The sequence below is a fragment of the Salvia hispanica genome, chromosome 3 (genome assembly GCF_029641045.1).
Source record: "Salvia hispanica isolate PSC_SH4W2 chromosome 3, Shi_PSC_v1, whole genome shotgun sequence".
Lineage (NCBI taxonomy): Eukaryota > Viridiplantae > Streptophyta > Magnoliopsida > Lamiales > Lamiaceae > Salvia > Salvia hispanica.
Window position 1 is genome coordinate 43,332,402 of NC_142694.1, and position 25,071 is coordinate 43,357,472.

A 25,071-nucleotide genomic window follows, 5' to 3' on the forward strand; every position below is an offset into this window, starting at 1 on the left:
CCTGAATTGCAGAAAATCATTTTGAGATGACGCCAATTTCTCAAAAGTGACCATATCCACAAGAAAATTAATGAACAAGATTTACACTTGAAAGCAGTAAAATGTAATGCAAAAATATAATACAAAAGCAAACATATGTTATATAACGAAGGCATAAGAGATGAATACAACAAGGCCACAAATACATTGCCATTGGATGATAAAACAAAACAACTGAAACTGATTCTTCAATCCTATACCAAAATATCATCAACAATTTATGACATTTCCCACTCTTGCAACTTCGCAGTCGCAGCAAAATATATAGATTTTACATATTCAAAAGCAAGATTGAAGAAGAATCTGTACCAGACCAGCAGAAAATCACGAGTTTTACACCTCGTGCACAGACGGAAATTTGACTCTAGATGATGACCTGTGAAACGCCTATGGACTAATGAAAAATGTATGCAAATGAAATGTGACCTAATATTGGAGTAGTGTGGCAGAACCCCATGCAATTTTCTAGATGAATGAAATGAATGTTTTTGTATGCAACAGACTGCTATATGAGTTTGGAATGTTTATGCATGAAAAATGTATGGATATGTTAAAAAAGAGAAGAAAAAGTGGGTATGATAGCTTGACTTCAAATTTATCACAGAAACAAAAGCTGTGAGCTGATGCAGCGACCAGGGTGATCCGGGAGCTTTTTCAGAACACCCCAAGAAAAGTAGCCCGTATCGACCATGCAACATAGTTTTAGCCTGCTCAGCCCATTGACAAGCATCCATACCCAGCACAAAATTGGTATTTAGACCTACAAGTACTCCTGAAGAATTCAGAGAAGCCACCATCACCGACTACCCCCCACCCCACCCCACCACCAACCCAAGGCAAAAGGAACCCCGACCCGACCTGACCTGACCCCATGATGCTTATGCATGAGTTAGTGACAACAGAAATGCTCCTGTTGTCAGAAGGTATGACCAAACATGACATGACATGACTATCCCAACCTTGACCCTGACTCGACACGACCATATGCATGCAGGTAAAGTAATATGCACCAAGTGAAACCGCCTCAAACAGATATTGCACGGCTAATAGCCAATCTGGCCCACTCAGCAGATTCCTTAATCAAATGGTCATCTGAGGACAAGCATTCATTCAGGAAGTCTTTGCTCGACACAGATTGTTGAATCAGAGAAGCAGCATTACTTCCTAGGGTGTCTGCAAGATCTCCAAGGACGCCAATAGCAGTTTTCATCACAATATCATCCCTGAGTAAAAAAAAAATAATGCAATCAGAAAATAATTGCGAAAAAGAAAATAAAACAAAAAGAGTAAGTAGCAAAACTAGATAAATGTATACTTACATATCCTTTTCTATGTATATACTATCCAGGAATTGCAAGATGTGAGGTGCATATGGTATCAGGAGTTGGGTTTTAGGTGAGTTCTTGAAGCCCTGAAATATCCCTGAATATGCCTCCAGAATTCCATTTCTCAGAGAGTTTGTGTATTCAATCATTTCATCATCAGCACTGGATGTATGGGCAGACAACTCTGCAGCACTCTGCAGCATGGGCATGGCATACATCAAATACTTCTCGAAGTTCTCGCCTATTGCTAGAGCTATATCTCCAAAGCATGAAAATATTGGAGGCTTCACAGACCGGTGCAATTGATTGCTTGACAAGTCCTTCAGTAGCTGCGTCATAATACCATCACAGTAAGCCAGCACCTTATCATCCAACGCCCTGCAGATATCCCCAACAACACCAACAGTGACAGCACAGACCTGGTATTCCTCAAAGTTCTGAAGACCCATATCCAAATACTTGTAAAAGTCTGGCATGTACTTTGCAAAGTTTGGCCCTGTTGCGTAAGCAAGTGCACCAATGGAAAGCATTGCTTCCTCATGTACAGTGGCATTTCTACAAGCAAAGACTCGAAGAAGAAGACTCATTATCTGATCTGAATATTGCAGCAAGGCATACTTCATAGGTTCTGATGTCCCTAGTTTCTGTATGATGACTTGCAGGCACCCACAAAGAAGGCCTTGCAATTCAGTCTGCTTCTCCCTCTCATCCGACGAAAGCTTTTGAGCCTCAAGGGTTTTGTGAAGCTCCGTCATAATGACTTGAACAAGTTCCACTACTAAGCGAGCTGTTTCCTCAGTAGAGCTCCTCACTACTTCATTTAGTGTTTCATAGGCAGCTGTCCTAAGTCGAGATTCGCCTGCATCTTCTCTATGAGTGGCATTAAGAAGAGACTGCACAATTTCTTGGAAATAAGGTGTTAATGGGGATGTTGGACCAACATCCTCATAACCTTGGGCCAGAAAATAAAGGGCACCACAAGCTTTTTCAGCAACATTTGGAGCATCTTTCATGCTCTCCAAGAGAACTGTGATAATCTGTTGACAGTTGGATGGGGTAATAATGGGAGTTGCCAAAGTGGAGCCATGAAGAAACTCAAATATCCTCCCAAGGGTCCAGGCAGTTGTGTCCTTCACATGACTACTTGGGTCTTTAGTCAAGGCAGTGAGCATGAAACCAAGGGCAACATTAACAATAGGGGTTAATTTATCTGGTGATGGGCCCTCCAATATTGAGCCAAATGCATAAGTGGCCGCTTCTCTTTGCCTCCAATCACCTTTTGTAATATTTTCTTCAATAAATGGCATGACAAGTGGTACAATGTCATCCCCCACTGTCCGAGCAACTAAGCCAAGACAAGTACCACCAGCCATTGCAAGATTCCAGGCACCTTCATCCTGATCCTGATCCTCTTCTTGCTTGAGAAGTGTCTCCAACAGCAAGGGAACAAGAGCAGGGAGTGCCTGCTTGATGAAATAGTAGCAGGGAACATCTGAATCTGCGGTGAAATCACCTCCATAATCGTCCAGTATATCAATTTCCTCATCACAAATTGAGCTCCAAAATTCAATTGCCTGGAGAGCAACTGGTTCTTCATCATCACGGACAGCCTTGGACGTGATGTTAAAGATGTCTTGTATATATGGAGCTAGTTTTTCATAATATGTGGAGCCAATTGAGACCAAACACTCATATGCTGCCTGCCGAATTTTCACTTCTGGAGAAAGTGTGGCCTCACAAACAACTCTCATTATGTAATCCCTCTCCATATCATTTGAAAAGTTAGCCTGGGCAAATCCAATAGCATTATATAAAGCTCTTGTGGATGCAAGCCGGACCTCAATATTAGCTTCATTGGCATTCATACCTTGAACAACAGCTGTCAGTATCTTATTCACTTGATCCTGATCAATTGCCTCCGGAGCTACTTCTTCACACAAGTATCCAAGAGTTTCAATGGTAGCTTGCTTAACATGAGGTGGAACCTGATGAACATTTGATAGGAGAGACCCAACAAGCTCAGGCCATTGCTTCTGTGGCAGCTCAATGCCTGCAACCTTCGCAATCACTTGTGAAGCAGTTGACCTAGCATCACTAGCAGTAGATGATAGGGTCTGCAATAAGCATGCCTTTATCTGACTCTTCACAGAAACGTCTAATGACAACCACCTTTGGACAAGCTCATATTTTCTATGCTGCTCCTTCGCATCCAAAGCATTTTTTAAAACCAAACCAGCAAGTCTACGACTGTCAACAGGCTTCTCCTCACTGGCAAGCTCAACAGAAAGGGATAGCAGAAAAGCCGGGAGGTTTTGCTCCTGAAATTGTTTCAAATTATCTTCGGCATGCTTTCTTACTGTTGAATCAACTGACTGTGCACTTAGAAGGATCTGAGTGACTTCCATAGCCATATCCTCCCTGTCAATACCCAAACATATTAATTCAAATAACATGATGAAATGATAAGTTGCAGTGTATTATGCCAGTTTAAAACTTTCACCATTCTAAAAGTATATAGTTGGATCAGAAATTACTCCTAGTGAACACGGTAGGAAATAAACAACACAAAGCATCAACTTTAAGACATAAATAAATGGTCGAGTAAGAAGCATGTTCCAGTAAAAAAGCATAATCGACACAAAGTCACACAGGTGAAATAACTCTCTCACAGTTGTCACTAAGTCCGTTTGTGACACCAAACTGAAACATATCTCTCTCAATCCAACAATTATATCTCAAATAAAACAAGTTGTTCACTACAGTCTACCCCAAAGTACACAAGACCTGTCATTATAATACTCCCACCAAAATCCACCCAGTTTAATAAAAGTTATATAATTCACTATAGTCAGTTTATGGGGACAAAAACAACATAAAAGCATTATACATCAAGACAAAAAATAAACAAATTGTTGGTTAATGAATATATTTACATAAAACCATAATCAAATAGCACAAAATCCCACGGACTAAATAACTCTCTCATAGAAGTTACTAAGTTGGATTTTAGGTAGCTGTTTCAGCTGGGGAAGCTGGCACCAGACTAAAACAGATCCAAAGAAAATTCCCTAAATCCAACAATATAAACTTATATGTCAAATGAAGCAAGCTATTCACTACAGTGTATCCCAAACTGCAGAAACCAATCATAACAGTATTGCCACCAAAATCAACCCAGTAATGGAGGTTCCATCAATCAAATGAAAGCATAAATATAACACAAAAAAGAGTAACATCAGCTACACACTGGACAAAAAAAAAAAAAAAAAAAAAACAGCTTCGCAGTCCGATACATCAAAATAGACTCAATAATTAACAATCGCAATCTCATTATTTTTTTTATTAGCAACATAAGAGATCATGACTTTTTCCAACCTCAAGGATTTTCAACTACGCAACCAGATCGCCAAAACACGCAGATCCAGTCAGTAATCCCCCAATTGGGCAAAACGCCTCTCAAACTTCCACTTCCATTTTCGAAAAAAAAAAAAAAACATTTCCACTCTCATTTCACCATAAAATTTAATCTTGGATTACTCAACCAACATAATATAGCTTAATACCAAAAGACAAAAGGAAAATGAGCTCGAAATCGAAGCAATTACGTGGAATCACCTGGGGTAAAGGTCGAGGCGGGGAGAGAGCGAATGAAGAGTTCACTCCTGGATCGTATTAATTCAAAAGCGGCGCCTCCTGAAACCCTAAACAGGGAGTTTTAGAGAGAGAAAGTGGAGTCTCTGTGTGTGCGTTTTGAGAGAGAGAATCCGTAAAGGTGAATGCTTGAATTAAGTGAACTAATACAAGTAATAATAATAATACGGATAACTATACAGATAATTATACTAATAATTATACTAGTAATAATATTACTAATAATTATATTAATGCTAATAATAGTGATTAAATATGCTTTTTCTAGGGCAATTATTGTATGCGGAACCGACCAGGTAATAATACGTCTGCATCGTGTGGGCTCCACCTAATGAAGATTTGATTTTCCATAATTATTTCTATTCCATTTTTCTGAAATTCGATTTCAAATAATTTAAAAACTTATCTTTTGTCTTCACTTTATCGTTCGTTGGTGACATATTTTTTTATTTTTTATTTTTTATTTTTGGTGACAACTAAGTATGACTGTATAATTTATCTTTCGTCTAATATTTCTTCTAATGAATTATCGAACAACATCACTTTATACTCCTAAAAACATTTAACTTATTCTGTTTTATTGTAGTACTTATTTATAAAATAAAGTAAATCTCCACCAATTACTCGCTAATTTATTACACTTTTCCCACTATATTTACTTTTACTCGGACAGTATTATTAATACGTCGTATATATAATATATTAGTGTATGAGAATGATAGTACAAAATAAAAGCCGCAATATTATTGATTATAGATGGTTTATGCACTTGTTAGATGTCTTTTATGAATATTTACACTTGTATCGTTCTCATCAATATTGTCAACAATCGAAACGACGTTGAAGACTTATTGATGCATATCGAACTGAAAAATGACAGTTAATTATGTCTATTAGTCGAAAAAAGTTGCATGGATGTGTAATTATTTTGATTTGCATTCTTCATTTTCTTCTACTTTTTTGTTCACGAATGAAAAAAAAATCCTCAATATGATGATTTGGTGAATAATAGTATATCTATATTTAGAGCACAACTTCATGTTTGGTTTATTCTTCAAGAAAAACTCAATACCAAAAAAAGATTATTTAGATTCATCATGTCCAAAGTTGAAGATGATCGATGTGTTTTCTGCATGGAAGGACCTCAATATAGTAGAACACCTCTTCTTTTAATGCAAGGAGTCTAGAAACCTTTGGTACTATTGTTGCGGCCTATGGAATATCTCGATTTGTATGTCCGAGGAGTTGATGGCGTGTCTACTCTCTTGGCTTGGTGCTCCATTCTGACGATTTTAGTGACCTTGTCTTGTGTTATGGCGTGGTCTATTTTGGACATCCGAAACCAGATTGTTTTACAAAACCTTTTATCAGATTGGGATTTAAAGAAGAAAAGGTTGATTTTGAGACTTGGAACGAGGATGAAAGGATAATCCCCAAATTTTCCATTTTCACTAGAACACCTCACTAAGAATTTGAGCGATTGGTCCAGCTAAACGAACACACGAAAAGGATGATCTCCTGTGTTTCTCTGTTTCTTGGTCTGCTTCTTTGATGGTTGGTTGTGGCTTGTCTTGGCTTGTTTCTTTCTTTGGTGTTATGGTTGTTCACTCCGCCGCAACCTCTTTCTCGCTTGGGCTTATGTTAGGTTTAGCTTGGTTAGGTCTTGGTTCCAGGGTGTGTTTTGAGACTTGGTTGTTCGTTTTCTCTTGTGTTCTGTTGTTATTTCTGTGTTGTTTTATTGTGTCTGGTTGTTGTTTTAGCTTTCCGGGATAGTTTTGTTGCAGACTTGCAGCTCACCTCTTTCAAGGGGTTTGAGCTCTTTGTATTATGCATCAAAAAAATTTCTAGAATCGTGTTTTGTTCATAAAGAGCATTGAACTATAGTATGATGAGAATTAAATATGACGTAGTAAACATGTTATATTTTCAATATTTGTATTTGGACCCACCATCATCTTCTCCAAAAATCTCCCACTTGCTGCCGGCTTGCTCAAATTTTTTAGCTCAATCGACCGTCCGCACCATCCCACCTCCCCTATCTATACCTTATGTTTTGTCATTTCATAGGGACATAACCATCTTGTTAATGTAATCACAAACATTAATGAAAAAGATTGAAAATAAGCTCTATCTAAATTTCTTAAAAAGAATGAGGGCCAGAGAAAATCAACAAAGACTTACTTTCACCCCGCACCAATTCGAATTCTCAGTGCTAAGGCCTAAGGCAATCAAAGGGGCCAAGGTTCTCTTCACGAGCAACAAAGGTAACGACTTCAAAGTTAGATTTATTGAGAATTAAATTTGTTAATACTGAATACATGGTAAATTATACGTTACACACCTTATGAGAGCACCACACTCGTTTGAAGCACGTTTAGCATTGTTTGTTTTAATTTATATATTTTGTTTGATTCTAGTACATAAAAAATATCACTATTAAAATTTTTAATTTCACAAAAGGCATAAAAATCAAAGCTTGATTGGTTATTTTATTAACTTATTTTAAGTTATAGAGAAATCGAGTTTTGATTTTTACAAATTTTGTGAAATTAAAAATTTCAATAACATTTTAAAATGAACTAGAATCAAACTAAATATATAAAGCAAAATAAACAACGCTAAACGTGCTTCAAACAAATGTAATATAACATCAAGTGTTCACATAAAATATATAGCATATCATTTCTCTACATATATATTTATAATTTATTTTTAAACTTTATATAATGATATTGTTTCTTACTGCTTTGTTACATTTCGCTCGCTGTATTTTATCTACTTTGACTAAGACAATATTTAACAATACATCGTAAATGAGAATGATACAGAATAAAAGTTGCAATATTATTAATTATAGATTATCTATGCAATATTATTATTAAGGGCTTTTGGTTTTTTAAACCAAAACCTTTCCCCGAGTTCCGGTTTTTCCCATAAACAATGAGATTTGTTTTTAAAACCACGAACTTTCATTTTTGTTAGGATTTTCCCAACCCGACCCAAATAGCACATTTCCGACCCGAATAGCATAATTCAAAATGTTAAAGTTGTGTTTTGTTTATTCAGAAGTTGTCATTTGTTATGTAATAATTGTGACTGTATGTATTATTGTGCCAAATAGGATCCATGTAATCAATTTAGTGACAAATAGGATTAAAATTGATACGTAGACAACCCGTATTTCATCGTTGACCCGCCGGGGGAAAATCTTAACGAAATGAAAGTTCGTGGTTTTAAAAACAAATCTCATAGTTCATGGGAAAAACCGGAATTCGGGGAAAGATTTTAGTTTAAAAAGCCAAAATCCCTATTATTAATTATAGATGATCGATGTTTTTTCCAAATGACTTTCACTTGCATCATGCTTATCGTTGATAATTATCGGAACAACGTTAAAGACCTATTGATACATATCGAAGTATTCTTCATTTTCTTACATATCGAATTGAAAAATTACGTTAATTATGTGCTGAAATTATTGATGTCTATATAAGTCAAAAAAGTGACATGAATATAATTATTTCATTTGTATTCTTCATTTTCTTATGTCTCCATTACAACTGATCCGCTTTTTAATTGACAAATAAAAAAAAAGGACTTAAAGTAAAAAATTGATGAGCAAAACAGTGTTATATTAAAGAAAACTAAAAAAACCAATAAAACCAACGCAACAACAAATACATGATAAAATAACAACATGAAAACTAGGAAATATATCTATCTTGAAGGTCCACACGTGTAGCCACACTATTTTGTTAATAAATATTTTATGAAGAAATGTACCAAGACATATGATAATTAATATTGATAGAATATAATAGACTTTCAAACCTTACATAATTCATTTCTAAAAAAATCATCCATAAAAAAGAAACTAAATTTCAAAGGGTCGGCACTAATTACTAATTATAGTAGTATATTATGTCCAACTAAACTTGTCTCACCATTCCACCGTCATTTCTTGCTTTATTCAATTGAATTCATATACCCAATAATAATATTTTAATGAATTATGCCGAACAAATTTTCTATGTACTTTATTACTTTACAAATATTATGTGTGGTTACTCGTTATTTTTTAATTAACATAATTCAAAATTTTTGTCAACTAACAATTTTTTTATAAATAATAGCATTTCAATTGAATTTCGTTGGTCAATAAATCAAAGTTTCAAAGTTTCAAAGTCTATAATCTAATGGGAAATTCAAATATATTGTTGGAAAACTATGAATACAAATAATATATTTCTACAAAAGGGGAGTGTTATATTGCTAACTCAATGCTTAATTGCTAACTACAACTCAATAATAGCCATTAGATATTCAAATTAAAGGTCTAGATCATCAACCACAAAATGTCAATACGATCAACAAAAAACGTCAATAAGACTATAGGATTAATTCTAATAAAAATTAATAGGGGTATTAATGTCAAGTTAGTTATAACTAACTTTTAAAAGAAATCCCAAAACTTTATATTCATATAACATATATCAAATTAAAGATAATTTTATAAGGATTCCAACGATATACTACATGCATATGTTCTGCCGTCAAAATTTGAAAAAAAAAATCTAGAATTTTCGTATTTTTCGTACACAGGTTAATGTCAATGCAGCTAAGATAATATGTCAATATAAAGCATATACAATGTCAATCCTAAATTTGTGTTGACATTCTTAAAGCATTGTGTTGATATTTTCGAAACACTATATTGACATTTTCATCCAAAACCCTAATTTGACGTTTTTTTTATCCTTTTCGATTTAATTAATAAAAACGAAAGTTACACATGGCAAATTGTAGACCACACGTTTTTTAAAATCATGTGGCCTTAAATTAGTTGTAGTTAGCAATTAAATGATGAGTTAGCAATTGATCCCTCCCCTTTCTACAAAAGAATCTGAGTTTTATGACAACAATTAATTTCATGCCATATTTTGATCACATTCGAATTTCTATAGCCAAAATTTAATATAATAAGTACTCAGGTATGTGTTAAAATGACAACAACTCTTAAAATAATACTGTAACATCACGTATCCAGCAATAATATAAACGCTACACAGCAATCTATAGATTGACGTCTGCTGTCTAGCGTATTGGATATTGCTGGCCGAGAAAAAATTACTATAAATTAATGTCTAGCGAGAAAATTTACCTTTGAGCATTTTTTATGATTGCCACATGCCAGCTGATTATTCGTCCACATGTACCAATAATTAGCTAGGACTGGTGGTGTGATATTATTTTTAGAGGTGTTGTCGTTTTAAGTTTTAACACACTCCTAAGTAATGTTGTTGTTCGAATTGCTACTAAAGTGCTAGCTAACCGGCTAAACGATATTCTTCCTTTTATCATTTCTGAAAATCAAAGTGCTTTTATCCCAAGAAGAATGATAACTAATAATGCTATGACAGCTTTTGAGTTGTTCCATTCTATGAAAAAGAAAACTAAGGGAAGAAATGAGGTGCTTGCTCTCAAATTAGATATGAGTAAAGCCTATGATCGAATGGAATAGCCTTTTCTAAGGGCAGTCCTCACTAAGTTAGGTTTTTGTGAGATGTGGATAAATACTGTTATGAATTGTGCCTCGTCTGTTTCTTACTCAATCATTCTAAATGGTGCGCCAACAAATAGTTTTTGCCCAGAAAGAGGTCTCCGACAAGGGGATCCACTTTCTCCTTACTTGTTTATCCTTTGTGCATAAACTTTGCCTACTCTTTTGTAACAGGCTGAAACACGGAATCATATCCACGGTTATCAGGCTGCACGGTCAGCACCATCAGTGTCTCATCTCTTCTTTGCTGATGATAGCATTCTCTTTTGCTGTGCAGATGAGAGGGAAGCTTTGGAACTGAAAAATATTCTCCACATTTATGAAAAAGCTTCTGGGCAAAAAATTAATCTCGAGAAATCTGAGCTAACTGTAAGCAAAAACACAGGTGATCAGATGAAGGAAAAAATTCGTGAGGTGTTGGGGGTAAATGATGTCCCTTTCCACAAAAAATATTTGGGGCTTCCTACTGTAATAGGGAAATCAAAGAAACAAGTTTTTGAGATTCTATTGGAGCAGGTGCATAAAAAACTAAAGAACTGGAAGGAAAATACACTCTCACGAGCAGGTAAAGAAATACTTCTCAAGGCTATCATTCAAGCTATACCATCTTACACAATGAGCTGCTTTCTTCTCCCGGCTTCCATTTGCGATGAGATTGAAAAGGCAATGGCACGCTTCTTTTGGGATGGAGTGCGAGAAAAACATAAAATCCATTGGAATGCATGGAGCTGCCTAACTACCTCCAAGTTGGATGGGGGATTGGGATTTCGTGATCTTCGTCGGTTCAATTTAGCTATGTTGGGTAAACAATTATGGCGAATAATACAGAAGCCTGACTCTCTCATTAGTAAACTTCTTAAAGCAAAATATTATCCAAGAAAGGAGGTCCTCAGTGCTACTATAGGGCATCAACCAAGCTATTTGTGGAGAAGCCTTATTGCATCCCGCGAGCTGGTGAATAAAGGAATGGCATGGAAGATTGGTAATGGGAAAAGAGTTTCAATTATTGGTGAAAAATGGATAAATGACTTGCATCCCTCAGCACCAAAAACCTTCCAAGGAACAGAAAACTCCTACGTCTCTGACTTGATTGACCAACAAAATTTGATATGGAAATAAGATACAGTATACAAACTTTTTAGCAAGGATGAAGCGAATCGTATTTGTGCTATACCACTTAGCAATCGCGTACTGGATGATAAACGAATATGGGGATATGATAAGAAAGGAATATATTCGGTCAAGACAGCGTATCACTTGGCAGGTACATTTCTTGGGAAAAGTCAAGAATATAAAGCCTCCTCAAGTAGATTGGAAACTGGCTGGAAAAGATTGTGGCTTTCAAAAGTTACACCAAGAATTCGACTTCTTATGGAGAACGTGTGTAAACAGCTTGCCCATTAAGGAAAATCTGTATCGCCGAGGCATTGATGCGGGATCTGTTTGTGAGATTTGTGGCTTGAATTGCGAGTCAAGTGATCATCTACTGCTACACTGTACTGAAGTGGTTAATATCTGGAGGTATGGCCCTCTTCGCTTGGACTCGCATCTCCTTAATAGCTCTTCTTTTAAGCAAGTGGTTTGGTCTCTTTTGGAAAAACTACCCCACGAAGCCTTTGCACTTTTTGCTTGTACTGCATGGAATATGTGGAAGAGGAGAAATGAATTTTACTTTGACCAAAAAGTTTTTAACTGGGAAGAAATCCTTTTATTGGCGCACAAAAATTGGATGGAAATGCTTGACACTTTTGAAAAGAATGCTGGAAATACAATTGAACATTGCAGTTTGCAGAAATGGGAACCTCCTCCATCGGGCACTCTTATGATGAATAGTGATATAAATGTTCTCCAGAATGGTCGTTTTGGATTGGGGGTGATCTTTAGAGATGAAAAAGGGGTGGTTGTCTTTGCTTGTAAGACCGAACTTAGAATGGCTGGGTCAACGACATTGATGGAAGATATTGCAATTCGGTATGGTTGTCTTTGCTTGTAAGACCGAACTTAGAGTGGTTTAAATGTTCCTTTCACAAATTATTGTGTGCATTATTATATTAGTGCACGTGGTTAGAACATATAATGCGAAAATAAAAGATTAATACAAAATTAAAGAATTTTTCCGTTAAAGATTGTACTTATGTTTGAGTATGGTTCATATAGGAAAGACATAATCCTAATCTTTAGATATCTATACAAAGTGATTTGTATAGATAAATGTGATTATTAATTTAAATGTATCTATTTCTACCCTGTACTACTGTACATATATAAAATGTAATACTCTCTTCGTCTTATAAAAGATATCACACTTTCCTCTTTTGGAAAAAATTCCTTCTCACATCAATTATAAAATTATATTTCTCTTACCACTTAACACACAAAATAACATCTCTTAAAATCCCGTGCCATTTTCCAAATATGACATATTCTCTGGAACGGAGGGAGTAATTAATTTAAATATATCTATTCCTATCTTCTGGGATTTGAGTATATTTCCAATATATATCTATACATCACATTGAAAAACTTGGAATTATATATTTATTTTAGTAAGATTCTGAAGTTCATATGTTGATGTTTTTTAACAAGGGACTTAAACGTAACAAACTTGCAACTGTTACTTAAAAAAACATGAATTTGAATAAAACAACACCCAGATAGATTAATTAGAAAAATAAATTAAATGTACATCAAATAAAAGTTTCGTTCTCACATTATTATTGAATTTAATAGTACTAGTAATAAATTCGATATTTATCTTTCAAATTATTAATTTGATCCTGCATTGAAAAGAAACTTAGTAATACATAATTAAATATTTGGTGGATTACATTTTAAATAAATTAATAAATATTCTGGTTGTCTAGAATAAATCACATTGTTCGAAAAAGACCTCGAACTTTCCAGGATAGACTAGAGCGAGAAAGTTGCGCATTGCAACCAATTAAAATTGAAAAAAAAGGTATATTAGAGAGAAAATTTGGCGATTTCTCATTGGTCCACGTCATCAAGATTGACACGGCACTCCATACCGATGGCCCACGCAAGCCACGCTGGCAAAAAAGAAAGCAGGAATTGAATTGCTGACGCATTCCGAAACCTGATTGGTCCAGGTAAACACGGGTGACGTGTGATCCATGCGCCCTGGCTCTATATATATTGCCGCGAACTCCACAATTCTCATCAACGATTCTTCCAATTTCGTAACTAGAAACAGAAGAGAAAAATCAAGCAGCGTAAATAGGTGAAAGCCAAGGCCAACTGTAATTCTATACATTGTTGAGCTTGAAGCAATGGCTGGTGCGTGGGAGCGGCGACGAGCTTCCTTTGTCGTCTTCGCCTTCGTTCTGATCGGTGAGTATGTAGTTTGCGCAATTTTCTGTTTCAGCGCAATTTTCTGTTTCAGCGCAATTGTTGGAGTTTTTAAGTCTGTAGATTTCATTGTTTGATTTGCTGCATTTTTTTGAAGTTATTTCGTAATGCGTTGTGCTATTTATGCTTTTTGTTCGGCAATCGTGTTTTCATATTTCCGTCGAGAATGATGATCTGTATAGGAACAATTTCAGCTGAGATTTTGTGATTTTTTTGCTTATGTATTGCTGGCGTCCAATTATGAACTTCAGTAGAGCTCTTTTTCTGTGTGTTTGAGTGCAACATATTCGTATTTGGTTAGTTAGATTATGATCTGCGATTTCCAGCCCGAAATTCACATAATTTTGGCTCTGTTTCATACGAAAAATTGTCACATTTGTATTTTATCGTGGTTTATTGGAATAAATGTGTTGATATGATACTTGTTCTTTGAAACAGGCTGTTTTTTCGCATTTTCGATAGCCAAAGAAGAGGCTACCAAACTCGGAACAGTTATCGGGATAGACCTGGGTACAACTTATTCTTGTGTTGGGGTTTACAAAAACGGACATGTTGAAATTATAGCGAATGATCAAGGTAACCGTATCACCCCATCGTGGGTTGCGTTCACCGACAATGAGAGGTTGATCGGTGAGGCTGCAAAGAATCAAGCAGCTGTTAATCCTGAGAGGACAATCTTCGATGTCAAGAGACTCATTGGAAGAAAGTAATTTCTTCTACTTTTCTTCTAATCTACCTTTCGTATAATGGTTAAGTAATTAGTTGATTTCATGACTTGTGTTAATTACTTAACCCTGGCTGTTGTTTTTAGGTTTGAGGATAAAGAAGTTCAAAGGGACATGAAGCTTGCTCCTTACAAGATAGTGAACAAGGATGGGAAGCCTTACATTGAAGTCGACGTGAAGGATGGTGAGAAAAAGGTGTTCAGCCCTGAGGAGATCAGCGCCATGATTTTGGTGAAGATGAAGGAGACAGCTGAGGCTTACCTCGGAAAGAAAATCAAGGATGCTGTGGTCACCGTCCCTGGTATATTTTTGCCCTCAGGCAGATTTTTGGATATGTCGTTTGATCGTTTTATGGCTGATTTTGTTTATGTGTGATTGTCATTTTGCAGCTTACTTCAATGATGCACAAAGGCAGGCCACAAAAGATGCTGGCACAATTGCTGGGCTGAATGTTGTGAGGATTATCAATGAACCAACTGCTGCAGCAATTGCATACGGTTTGGATAAGAAAGGTGGCGAGAAGAACATTCTTGTGTTTGACCTTGGTGGTGGAACATTCGATGTCAGCATCTTGACCATTGATAATGGGGTATTTGAGGTTCTTGCTACAAATGGAGACACTCACTTGGGAGGTAAAGACTGAATCTGGTGAAGCATTGCTGGTTCCATATAATGTAGCATACTATATTATAGCGACTAATCGACATGTTTGGCTGTCGCTGCAGGTGAGGATTTTGATCAGAGAATCATGGAATACTTCATTAAGCTGGTGAAGAAGAAGCATGGAAAGGACATCAGCAAGGACAACAGGGCACTCGGGAAGCTGAGGAGGGAATGCGAGCGCGCCAAGAGAGCCTTGAGTAGTCAGCACCAGGTCCGAGTAGAGATTGAGTCCCTCTTCGACGGAGTTGATTTCTCTGAGCCTCTGACCAGAGCCCGTTTCGAGGAATTGAACAACGATCTGTTCAGGAAGACCATGGGCCCTGTTAAGAGGGCCATGGACGACGCTGGTTTGGAGAAACGCCAGATCGATGAGATCATCCTTGTTGGTGGAAGCACCAGGATTCCCAAGATTCAGCAGCTTCTCAAGGACTTCTTCGATGGCAAGGAGCCTAACAAGGGTGTCAACCCCGACGAGGCTGTTGCTTTCGGTGCTGCTGTGCAAGGTGGAATCCTCAGCGGAGAGGGAGGTGATGAAACCAAAGGTGAGGAATTCTCTTTTCGTGGTTTTACTTTTTGCAGTTTTGGATGTTGCAGATTTTTAACAAAATGCATATGAATCAGATATTCTGCTGTTGGATGTGGCGCCATTGACCCTCGGCATTGAAACCGTTGGAGGAGTGATGACAAAATTGATCCCAAGAAACACCGTTATCCCAACCAAGAAATCCCAAGTTTTCACCACCTATCAAGATCAACAAACCACCGTAACCATTCAGGTATATTATTAGATTCCACTCTTGTTATTTCTTTGATGAAATAAGATTCTGTAAGCAAATCTTGATGAATGTTACACTGGTGTGTTCCATAGGTTTTTGAGGGTGAAAGAAGTCTCACCAAGGACTGTAGGTTGCTCGGCAAGTTCGACTTGACTGGCATCCCACCGGCACCAAGGTTCGTCTTATCGTCTCTCACCCTCCCTCTTATCTATATCTAGTAAGACTATTCCATTCAACGTGTAATGACATTGTTTGTGAACAGAGGTACGCCACAGATTGAAGTGACGTTCGAGGTGGACGCGAACGGCATTCTGAACGTCAAGGCACAAGACAAGGCCTCAGGGCGGTCGGAGAAGATCACCATCACGAACGACAAGGGCCGTCTAAGCCAGGAGGAGATTGATCGGATGGTGAGGGAGGCGGAGGAGTTTGCCGACGAAGACAAGAAGGTGAAGGAGAGGATCGACGCCAGGAACAGCCTGGAGACGTATGTCTACAACATGAGGAACCAGATCAACGACAAGGACAAGCTCGCAGACAAGTTGGAGGCCGACGAGAAGGAGAAGGTGGAGGCCGCGACGAAGGAGGCGCTGGAGTGGATGGACGACAACCAGAGCGCCGAGAAGGAGGAGTATGAGGAGAAGCTCAAGGAGGTGGAGGCTGTGTGCAATCCCATCATCACCGCAGTTTACCAGAGGTCTGGTGGTGCCGCTGGTGCCTCTGCCGAGGACGGCGATGCCGATGACCACGATGAACTGTAAATGAATTTTTTCTTAGGTTTTTAGATTTGTGATTTTTTCTTATTTTGATACATAGTAGAAGTAGAATGGTCGAAATTTCATGCATTTGTTGTTTTGCTTGTTTTTCTTTCTTTCAAAAAGAGAGTTTTGATTATGTGAATGCCTTTTTCACACCAAATCTCGTACGTATTTTAATCCTTTCTATTGCTTGCATGTGAAGTGTTTTTTTATAGGCAAATGGATATAAATTTAGAGGCCACGTCTAATGTATCAAATGTTACCCTTTAAAACGAGTGTCACACTTTGAAAGTTCCAATAATAGTAATCGAGACGAGAAAGGGGTGAATTCGATTAGCATCAATTGAATCTATCCGAGGAAGTGCACATGAGCCCCCAAAATTCGACCTACTCCCAACTAGGCAAAAGAACAAATTGGGGTCAGGAACTACAAAGTTTAGACACCACCACCAATCTATCAAGGCTGAAATTTTGCTTAATCCTTGAGATGTTACGATCTTAGTCCTGTACAATGTGGAACACTTCACGATTGAGACAATTTAACTGGCCCCTTTAGTTACGAGATCCAATCCTGACCACCTCGACTCACAGAGATCCCTCGGAGCATTCCCTTCGTCGTCTTTCACTTCTATGTCCGCACCATGTTTCACAAGTAACTCCGCAATGGCAGTTCTCTCACACACAGCAGCATAATGCAAAGGGGTTTGGCCTTCATCATCCTACAATAACCACATGAAGTTAAACATTTGGCAAAAACCAGGAATACAGCTTTGTTCCAACGAAGTGACATCTAAAAACAGCCAGCTCAGAGCCCAAGATATATCCTTCCCATCACCTTGAAGTTATTCCAAACATTTTAACCGCATGAAATAGAAAATATGACGTTCTGGTTTGGGAGGATGTGCTATCTTTTCTTAGCCAACCGATGTGAATATATAAACACTATATATAAAATTTGCATCTACCTTAGCATTGACATCAGCGTTCTTGTTCAGAAGCAATTCAGTAGTGCTCAAATGGCCTCGATCTACAGCCCAGTGTAAAGGAGTACGGCCCTCACTGTCTGCAAAAATTGGGAATTTAATAATCTAAACAAATAGATATGAGGATTTGCATGATAGAAATGTAAGACACATTTTAAACTGACATAGAATCACTGATGGTACTGAATTTGCTGAACTACAGCTTTTCCTTTCAACTCCACAAAAACATAGAAAAGAACCAAAGAAAAATTGACAGCTTAATTGTTTAAATATAAAGTTTTTTCTCAAGGAGCAGCTTCATGGAAGGCAATCAGGGAACAAGTTATTAACTTATTATAAAATGGGTACAAGAAAGGGAGAAGGTATAGCAGGAGGCACAAGAATTTTGACATTTGCAAACCTTTCACATTTAGGGAGACATCATTCTCAATGCACTTGAGCAGATTTCCTTCATCTCCTTCACGTGCAAAGGCATGAATAGCATCCAATTTCCTTCAAAGACAATAGAAGATAAGATTCAAACAAATCTCCTCTCTGAACCATATTATCATAGCAATGCTAGAAAAATAGTTTCATGTCCAGACTCCATGCACAATTACCTCTAATTGGCACTGAGGACTTATCTGAAACCATATAAAAACCAGATAGGAAGTACGTATTTTTCCAAATAAATAATGTACTTTCCTAGTTACATACACGCGAGGTTTCAAGAGGATTTTGTAGGAGTGATATGCAGGGTTGATACATGGTTGGAACTCAGAATTTGACGAGATGAGAAGAAGTTAGATCCATAATTTAAATCATCACTAAAGTATGCAATATTAGTTCAATATATTTGTGAACTAATCATGCACAAGAAAAAATTACTACATAAACTTGAAAAAATTATCATAACATCTTTAGGAGTCAAGGAATTGAATGAACTCTTAAGGTGTACATGCCCCTGTCCCTTGTGGGTGAAAGAGGAGAGTGTGAGATTAGTCTTATAGTAATCTAGTAGGATCTTATAAAGCTAACATTTAAAGTTCTTCAGCAACCATCCCTTCTACCATCCTTGTCTATATTAAAATATAGAATTACTAGTAAGATACACAATATTGCACCATAGAAGTGAGGAAACAGGGAGACAACAATACAGTAGGATATAGTGAGATGATGTGACTGAAAGCCATATAACATTAAAGAAATAATTAGCATACTCACAAGTCAGTTCCTGATTCCTCTTCATAAACAAATGTACTAAAAACAGGCCCCATAGGTCCTCCAGCACCTCCCATGGATGCATCTCTGGTACTTTCATCTTTCTTCTTCTGATGTTGCTATACGATGCATATGAATGCCAACAACAACAATGGTTAAGATGGTATCAATATAGAACTCAGAGTTCATATAATTGAGCTTAATGAATCTAGTCTCACACTGGCAAGGCCAGAAGCCCAAGTGGGATATAACTCTGAAACAATGTCAATGTACTTCTCCATTGCTTCTTCAGGAGGCATAGCACCCAATTTCTGCCAAGCTTGCCTAGCACACAAAAAGAAAAATATTTCAATGGGTCAGCCACAATATCTGCAATCTCAAAAGGCAGAGAAAACAAGCAAAACAACAAGAAGTCACCGAAATATAATGCCATATGCCACTACAAATTTTGAACTTTATACAAAATGCCACCTATGTTACTAGCCATACAATAGCAACTGCATGAAACACCTTCAAAATACAGCACAAAAACTTTCAAAAGAGGCATTTTATCATTAAAGCATGACCTAAAATGAAGGAAGGAATTGAAACCGAAAAAATGACGGATTTTATCCCTGTAACAGATATAAAAATCATGTGCTTAGTAACCAAGAGAATCAGAACTGCAAAATTCATGTTCCTTAAATATAGAGAACCTTTTATGCAGATCCCTATATATTCTTTCGGCTCCTTAACAGTACTCACCAGAGCGAAGATATGTTCTTTATTTCCTACCAATACAACTTGAACCTAAAGTTGGAGCACTTAATAAAGATTAACATGTTTATGAGGCGACCAAATCCGAATCCAAATCCCACAGCTTCATAACAAAAAACTAAAATCACACATTGCAATCTCCAAACATCAATGATAAATGAAAAAACAACTCAAACGAGAACCAATAAACTCGATCAGGAATAGAAATGGTAGTCGAACGAATCTCACCATTTCGCACGAGCAGTCATTTTCAACGCAGAAGGCTGGGGAGCTGAGCACGGTCCCTCAGTCGCAATCTTATACAAGCTATAAAGCTGGAGCTGGACATCATTCGACACCTTCATCGCCGCCCTATCGGCAGCCGTGGCCGCAACAAACGCAGTGGCGGCACTGAAGATCTCATCCAATTCGGTGCTCTCGACGCCCTCCCAATCGTCATCACTATCACTGTGATCACTCGTCACCACGCTTTCATTCCCGATCAACGGCTCGTTCTCATCCGAATTCCGAGCCGAGGAATCTGCGGCTACATCTTCAGCTTCAGGCTCGGGTGAATCAGAGCGCGTGATCCTCAGATTCTCGTCGCGGAAGGCGAATATCACTGAGAATAGCTTCGCGAGCAGGTAGGAGAAGATGAGCCCTAACAACACCGATTGAAGTAATTCGTGCGACTCCGCCATCAATTCCCGATCAAATGAAGAGACTGTCAAATTAAAACAGTGAGAAATGGGGAATTGGGGATTTGCGAGAAAAGCTAACCCTAGAAAGAGGGAAACTGGAATTCTGAGATTGATTGGGTTTTTCTTTTTCCCTCAATGCGGCGGCAAACCCCAAGTAACTGTTTCCAGCTCGGCTAGGGACTCATATTTTCTGCACTCTTTCTTTCCTGCAGTTCTTTGCAGTTTTCACCCTTTTTCTGAGAACATTTTTTTATTTTATTTTGTGAGATTAGCAGAAGAAGAATAAAATAAAAATTATTTTTATTTTAGAAAATGTATAAATTAATATGAGACATCTACAAAAGAAATATGTGACTTTGAAGTTTACTACTCCCCCAGTCACACTATCCACTTTTCTTTTTATTTCGTTCCAATCAAACTTAACACACAAAATAAAATTGCATAAAATCTCGCACCATCCAAGAAATTAATCATCTTCCTTGGGACCAAGGGAGTACAAAATTCAAATTCGTATTATACTAATTTTGATAAAAAAATTCTTGATAATAGACTATCGAAGTTTTAATAGTATAAAATTGTTATAGTAAGAGAGAGGTATATTGAATGAGAATGTGATTATTATTAATGTAAAATGATAAACATACTTGAAATATATAAAAACTATAGTAGTAACTTTTATGGGCAATTTAAAAGAGGTAGATAGAGTGAAAATGTGATTATTAATGTGCTTGAGTGTGCATATTTTCGTTTAAACATAATACAAATCCGTCAAGACTTTATTAATATTTTTCTACGTTTATTGTTGTACGAAAGTTGAGATGCATTCATATTGGGGAAATCCATGGATACTCAAGCTAAACAACGAGCCACAAGACCTAGCATCATATCGACACCCTTAGATTCGAAAATCTAAACTCATTAACTACATTACTAGCTAAGCTCCTTCATTCCTTGTAGCTACAGTAACATCCGAATCCGATACCCGATGAGGCGGATCACACTTGAGCCAAAGCTGGCACAGCAACACGCCGAATGGTGATCCGCCACCCGATGAGGAAGAGCGTCAAGGGCAGCGTGAGCATGGGCCAGCCGAGGTAGAAAAAATCCCAACCATGGCAACGAAGACGTGCATTAACAGGGACAGTATACAAGAAAAACAGCATGTAGATTTCAAAGACGGGCCGAGCCATCTCCACCAGCACGAAAATAGCTACACACAGCAACTCCAACCCCAACATGTTCGGCCAAGTGCCCCAGTCCAAGAAAGCAAAAAAGACGGCCACATAAGCGACGGTGGAGATGTACTTCTCCATCAGCACTACACAGATTGTAGGATCGTCCCTCATGATGCCTCGGTGCCTGAGCAGATATGCCGCACGATACGCTCCAGCTGCAGCAGCGCAGCTGAGAAGCATCACCAACATCCGAACAGGGATCAGATCACCCGCGGAAGGCCAATCCTCCAGCCCTAGGAAAATGGGGCAAATGAAGCTGCAGATGCAGCCTATGCAGCCCAAAACATCGCTAAGCTAGGGCTATTTGCCCACTTCTGCAGCTGCATTCTGGAATCTGGTCCAGAAATAACATCAATTTACACTCAACTCACTCAACATTTGTGAATGCTCAACCAAAATTGATCATGAAAACAATGAAAATTGTATACCAGTACAAATTATTTGCAGAGGAAAAGGCACTGGAGCTGACATGCTAAAATATTCAACATTTAAAACTCTTCCATAAAATTTCATGAAAATTATATACGAGTAGTGTTTACAGAGTTAAATTAAGGAGCTCGAGCTGAAATGTTCAACAAGTGATCACAAATTTGAGATTCCAACGCTTCATTTCGAATCAATAGTTCAAATCGTACGCCTCTATTATCCAAAAAACATCACAACATAATCGATTCGACAGATTTTAATTTTGTACAGCTAAAAACCTACACATTTCTAGTTTTACACAGTCCTAAAACTGAAATACTGTTGAGGGAGAGTTACCTAGCTAGCAGATGCGAGCCAGCGACGCTCGAATTCCGGCGGTGCGGTGGCGGAGGAAGGGTTTGCTGAATTTGATAGTGAATTCGCGGGAATTGAGTTCACGCAAGGTGTGTGATTTGTAGTACTACTATCACGTACATTCATATTGGGCCTAAGGGCTTGGACTTTTGGAATAAAAATGTTAAACCAAACTACAGGCCCATTGTTACTCAAACTAGTTAGTACATGTCACGCTTGGCTAACGATACGAGATTTTAGAAGATGTTATATTGTGTGTTACATGGAGGAAGAAAATATTTTCTTTTATATCAAAAGAATATATGTGCGTTAGAATGATAATCATATTTATGGTGATAACCTAATAACCTATCATTTTATGGGTCAAAAATATAATTTTTACTAAAAATGATATTTATACACTATAAAATGATATTTTTAATCCATTAAATGATATTCTATTCTATAAAATGATATATTTCGTCCATAGAATGATAGGTTATTAGGTTATCACCATAAGTTATCGTAGGATCACATTCCTACTTGAGTATATATATTTTTACTAAGCAAAATATAAATTAATTGAGACTTTATCAATATTTTTTTTATAATTATCACTGCACAAAAGTCAAGATATTCACTAGATATACATATTTTTGCACAAGCATAATAGAAATCCACCAAGAAGCAAGAATCAATAATTATTTATATCTTCTTCTTTGCGTAAAAGTAACGAGATCTTAGTAATTCAGTAACGAGATCTTAGTAATTTTTTTATATCTTCTTCTTCTTCTTAGTAATGAGACTTTATCAATAATTTTTTTATATCTTCTTCTCAAGCTAAACAATAGCATCGTATCAACACCCCTAGATTACGAAAATCCATACATACTAAATCTTAGTAATTCAGTAACGAGATCCAACATGCTATGCAAAAGTAAGAAAATACTTAAGATTCAAGAGTCAAGATGTACTAAATTAGCTAAGCTCTGAATTCCTAGCCCTTCATTCCTTATGTAACAGTAACATCCAATATCCGATAGGGTGGATCACACTCGAGCCAAAGCCTTTCTCACAGAAATAAACTAATCATGTGATAAATGGTCATAGTCATCACTTTCAACAACATAATCTCACAATTTAATCATAAATATCATATTGTTAATTGATAATTAGTCATGATAACTGAACACCACCTAAATATATGAGATTTTACCCCCCCCCCCCAAAAAAAAAAACAACAACTCAATTGTTATGAAACGACCAAAAATGACTACGACTCAGCACTAATTGGACCGAGGGAATAATATATTTGTTGTTAATCTTTTAATTATAATATTTACAACATAATAACTTAATTTTATTCACATTTCAACCAAAGTAATTAAATCATACCCCACTGCAGTTGTTTTAAATTGTGAAAACAAAATTGTTTCACCTAAAATACACCTAAAATACATTGACGTACTTTAAACTCATGAATTTTTCCCCCTCGTTACGCTATCGTAATTATAATTTTGTTGCCAAACTTTTTTTAAAATATTTTTCTGCCATCGCTGCTAGCATATGATATTCTGGTATTCGATATTTTTGCGTGATGTTATAACTTAAACAATAATTGCAATAAATTAGAAAACAAAGTATCAAATGATTAATGAAATTATTTAACTCACAGCATTTTAAGAACCAAAATTATCAATAACATTTCCACTCATCGTAGTCATTTTTTTTCCAGCACAAAACTTTCAAATACTTGTGTTAAAATCAATTTAGAAGGCTTCGTAATTCAGTTAATAATTACGTACTGCAGCACTTGAAATATAAAGATAAAAAGCTATAACTTTTTAAAGATTAATATACAATATAGATTATGAAGTGTTTTTAAATAAATTGAAAAGGTATAGCAAAAAGAAAAATTAAAAAGAAAAATCAATAAATAGAAGAAAAAATGCGCATCCAGGGAATCGAACCCTGGTCAGTACCGTGGGAGGGTACTATGATACCACTACACCAGATGCGCTGTATTTACAGAGGGCTATTAAAATTAATAATAATAAGTAATTGTATGTAGAACAATAAATTAAACATTCGTAATTAAAATAATTACTAATAATATAACCGCAAAAAAAAAAAAAAAAAAAAAAGTACCAACTAAAATCTAAAGAATACACCATCAAATTGAATATTCAAATTTACACAATAGCATACAAAAACACATCATATAAGTAATAGAGAAACATTACAAACTTAACTTTAATTTACTAAGCAATTTTTTTTTTTTTTGATATAAGTATAGTAAAAAAAAGTACAAGAACTTAACGTGGCCTAAATTAATTTAATAGCCGAACATTGTAAATTCCTAAGGTTTTGAGTGTAAAAAAATTTGGAGTATAAACATCGAAATTTGGCAATTTAAACAAGTGCCTACATGGAAGAACACCATATGCCGTCAATTTTTTAGAGTAAATAAATAATTGATCTTTAATGCAGAACACCAACCCACCATTTGAAACGTTGACAGTGAAAACTGTATCATAGGTTATTGCATCATCTGTTGTTGGATTGTACCTTGAATTTGGGGAGTGGAAATAA

At 36.6% G+C, this 25,071-nt stretch overlaps 3 protein-coding genes and 1 non-coding gene across 5 annotated transcripts; 1 reads left to right on the forward strand and 3 right to left on the reverse strand.

Moving 5' to 3' along the window:
* Window positions 1–117: 117 nt before the first annotated feature.
* On the reverse strand, window positions 118–5,147 carry LOC125210214 (importin subunit beta-1-like). Of its 2 annotated transcripts, none has more exons than XM_048109784.2 (3): window positions 4,980–5,147; window positions 1,359–3,782; window positions 118–1,262 (listed from the first exon to the last, which is right to left on the reverse strand). In XM_048109784.2, the coding sequence occupies exons 2-3, from the start codon at window positions 3,773–3,775 to the stop codon at window positions 1,064–1,066; spliced, it is 2,616 nt and encodes an 871-aa protein (XP_047965741.1). In that variant the 5' UTR covers window positions 3,776–3,782; window positions 4,980–5,147; the 3' UTR covers window positions 118–1,063. The 2 variants fall into 2 exon arrangements, with proteins under 2 accessions (XP_047965741.1, XP_047965742.1); XM_048109785.2 differs by having other exon boundaries at window positions 4,970–5,147.
* Window positions 5,148–13,773: 8,626 nt separating this feature from the next.
* LOC125212894 (luminal-binding protein 5-like) lies at window positions 13,774–17,061 on the forward strand. Its single transcript, XM_048113184.2, has 8 exons — window positions 13,774–13,926; window positions 14,383–14,650; window positions 14,756–14,970; window positions 15,059–15,301; window positions 15,395–15,874; window positions 15,954–16,108; window positions 16,201–16,283; window positions 16,371–17,061. The coding sequence occupies exons 1-8, from the start codon at window positions 13,866–13,868 to the stop codon at window positions 16,867–16,869; spliced, it is 2,004 nt and encodes a 667-aa protein (XP_047969141.1). The 5' UTR covers window positions 13,774–13,865; the 3' UTR covers window positions 16,870–17,061.
* A 106-nt stretch (window positions 17,062–17,167) lies between these two features.
* Window positions 17,168–20,698, reverse strand: LOC125212895 (acyl-CoA-binding domain-containing protein 1-like). The gene is made up of 6 exons (XM_048113185.2): window positions 20,034–20,698; window positions 19,268–19,373; window positions 19,053–19,168; window positions 18,250–18,341; window positions 17,832–17,929; window positions 17,168–17,585 (listed from the first exon to the last, which is right to left on the reverse strand). The coding sequence occupies exons 1-6, from the start codon at window positions 20,483–20,485 to the stop codon at window positions 17,406–17,408; spliced, it is 1,044 nt and encodes a 347-aa protein (XP_047969142.1). The 5' UTR covers window positions 20,486–20,698; the 3' UTR covers window positions 17,168–17,405.
* A 3,730-nt stretch (window positions 20,699–24,428) lies between these two features.
* TRNAG-CCC (transfer RNA glycine (anticodon CCC)) lies at window positions 24,429–24,499 on the reverse strand. Its single transcript has one exon. It is a non-coding gene; the product is annotated as a tRNA-Gly (tRNA).
* Between the last annotated feature and the right edge of the window lie 572 nt (window positions 24,500–25,071).

Excerpts from the sequence above, each read along its gene's own strand:
- LOC125210214 (XM_048109784.2), bottom strand. The coding sequence starts at position 3,775 with ATGGCTATGGAAGTCACTCAGATCCTTCTAAGTGCACAGTCAGTTGAT. Across the intron at positions 1,263-1,358 it reads ATATACATAGAAAAGGATAT|GGATGATATTGTGATGAAAA; the intron begins GTAAGTATACAT and ends TTTTTTACTCAG.
- LOC125212894 (XM_048113184.2), top strand. The coding sequence starts at position 13,866 with ATGGCTGGTGCGTGGGAGCGGCGACGAGCTTCCTTTGTCGTCTTCGCC. Across the intron at positions 14,971-15,058 it reads TGCTGTGGTCACCGTCCCTG|CTTACTTCAATGATGCACAA; the intron begins GTATATTTTTGC and ends GTCATTTTGCAG. Across the intron at positions 15,302-15,394 it reads TGGAGACACTCACTTGGGAG|GTGAGGATTTTGATCAGAGA; the intron begins GTAAAGACTGAA and ends CTGTCGCTGCAG.
- LOC125212895 (XM_048113185.2), bottom strand. The coding sequence starts at position 20,485 with ATGGCGGAGTCGCACGAATTACTTCAATCGGTGTTGTTAGGGCTCATC. Across the intron at positions 19,374-20,033 it reads ATGACTGCTCGTGCGAAATG|GCAAGCTTGGCAGAAATTGG; the intron begins GTGAGATTCGTT and ends TTTGTGTGCTAG. Across the intron at positions 19,169-19,267 it reads GGGCTTCTGGCCTTGCCAGT|CAACATCAGAAGAAGAAAGA; the intron begins GTGAGACTAGAT and ends TGCATCGTATAG.